The sequence below is a fragment of the Gekko japonicus genome, unplaced genomic scaffold, assembly GCF_001447785.1.
Source record: "Gekko japonicus isolate JY-2015 unplaced genomic scaffold, Gekko_japonicus_V1.1 scaffold1, whole genome shotgun sequence".
Taxonomy (NCBI): Eukaryota; Metazoa; Chordata; class Lepidosauria; order Squamata; family Gekkonidae; genus Gekko; species Gekko japonicus.
In genome coordinates, this window is record NW_015164181.1 from 2,922,072 (window position 1) to 2,923,905 (window position 1,834).

General features: G+C 51.8%; 1 protein-coding gene across 1 annotated transcript in view; it reads right to left on the reverse strand.

Annotated features, from left to right (window-relative positions):
• HSPB1 (heat shock protein family B (small) member 1) overlaps nt 1-1,466 on the reverse strand; it is a 10,487-nt gene extending 9,021 nt beyond the window's left edge. Inside the window, exon 1 of the mRNA XM_015408020.1 lies at nt 1,013-1,466. Coding sequence (XP_015263506.1) covers nt 1,013-1,403 — 391 coding nt within the window. The 5' untranslated portion in view covers nt 1,404-1,466. The remainder of the gene's footprint in view (nt 1-1,012) is intronic.
• Nucleotides 1,467-1,834: the final 368 nt, after the last annotated feature.

Consider the following 1,834-nt stretch of genomic DNA (forward strand, 5'->3'; position numbering starts at 1 on the left):
GCACGTTTGCCTCATTCTGCTGTTCTGCAGCCTGCCGTGTGGCCTTTTTCAGTCAGCCATGTCGGGCTGTGAAATGGCAGCAGATCCATATTGGACCTGAGGAAGTCATCACGTCTAGCTTGGCCCAAAGTGCTAGACCAGTGTGGTGTAGCCGTCATCCTGATGGTTATCCAGCGTGGTATTACGGTTAGAGTGTCAGGGTGGGATCCGGGAGACCCGGGAATTAGTCCCCAGTTTGCCGTGGAAACTTGCTGGGTGACCTTGGGCAGGCCACACACTCACAGCCAATGCTCTCTCTAAGCTGTGGAGTCTTGCGAGCAAAAATTCTACTTTGTGAGCTGCTGGTATTAAAGTTGCAAGCGAGCGACTTGGCTGCTGCATCAATTAGTTTGCTCCTTCCTGAGCTGAGACGAAAATCTGTGAGCTGGAGGCTAAAAAACTGTGAGCTAGCTCACTCTAACTCAGCTTAGAGGAAACACCGCTCGCAGCTACGCTCAAATCTACCACACAGGGCGAGGATAAAATGGGGGAGTGTGGTGAACAATGTCAGCTGCTTCAAGTCTCTGTTGGGGAGAAAGGCAGGGCAGAGATGAAGTAAAATAAATAAGTAAAGAAACTGGGACCAATGAGACCCAGATTCAAATCCCCACTTAGCCATGCAGCTCATTGGATGTCCTTGGGCCAATTGCATTCCCCATCAGACCAACCTACCTCACAGGATTGGTGTCAAGATATAATGGCGGAAGGAAGACGTTCATATGCTGGTCTAAGCTCCTTGGGGGAAGAGTGGGATAAAAAAAGAAATAGACCGGACCTACCTTTAACCTAATCTTTCTTGTGTAGTCTCTATCCTCTACCCCGCCCCAAGAACCTGCCCTATGAGTATCCTAAGAATTTTGCATGCTGTTAAGATGTAGGATGCTCAAGCAAAGGGTGACAAAGACGGGAAAAGGAGGTTTCATATAGCTGTGGTCAGACCCTATCTAAAACCTTTGCAAGGGATGTCACTTACCAGTTATCTCCACCACCCCATCCTTGGTCTTCACCACCAGTTCCTCTGGTGCAAAATGGTTGACGTCCAAAGCCACTTTCCAGCTGTCTGAAGTTTGCCGAATCTCGGAGATGCCGCTGCTCAGTTGGCGGCTCAGGGCCCGGTTGTATGCCGGGTTGGTGCTTGGCGAGGTGACTATGGGGCCGGCAGCTCCCTGTTCGGGGCTCACACTGGCCAGAGGACGGACGTAGCCTGGCCAACTGGTGGTCCCCACAGGCCATTTGTACCAGTCTTCGGGGATGAGGGGCATCCCAAAGGACTGGTCAAAGAGGCGGCTGCCCCGATACCAGTCCCGGAAGGGGTCCCAGCTGGGGCTGCGGAGGAAAGTGAAGGGGACTTGGCGTTCAGACATGTCTCATCCAGGAGTCGTGCTTGGAGCTCTCCGTTTGGACTCTGACTGCAGGGAGCAACAGCCGCCAGCTGGCCCTTATCAACAGACAAATGGCTATTTTTGGACATGCATTCCGAATCTCTATTAATGGAAATTATGTTCAGCCAGGGGAATTGTGGATGACTCTCTCCCAGGTCTCTACAGCATTCTCCTTAAGCGTTTGTTCCTGCTCTTCCAGACTGCCTTCTGGGGGTGGGAGGTGGGACGGGTGGTGGTGGGGAACGCAGACCAATTCCCCTTGGAGAGGAGCCGAATTTTCAAGGCTGCGTTCGCTCTTGGCAGGCTGAACGAAAGCTCAGGCCGAGAACGAAATTTCATTTGGGGAGATTGCGCTCAGCCCAAATGGAAAGAGAGACGTTCTTGTTTGTGACTTTTATTGGTTCATTAGATTG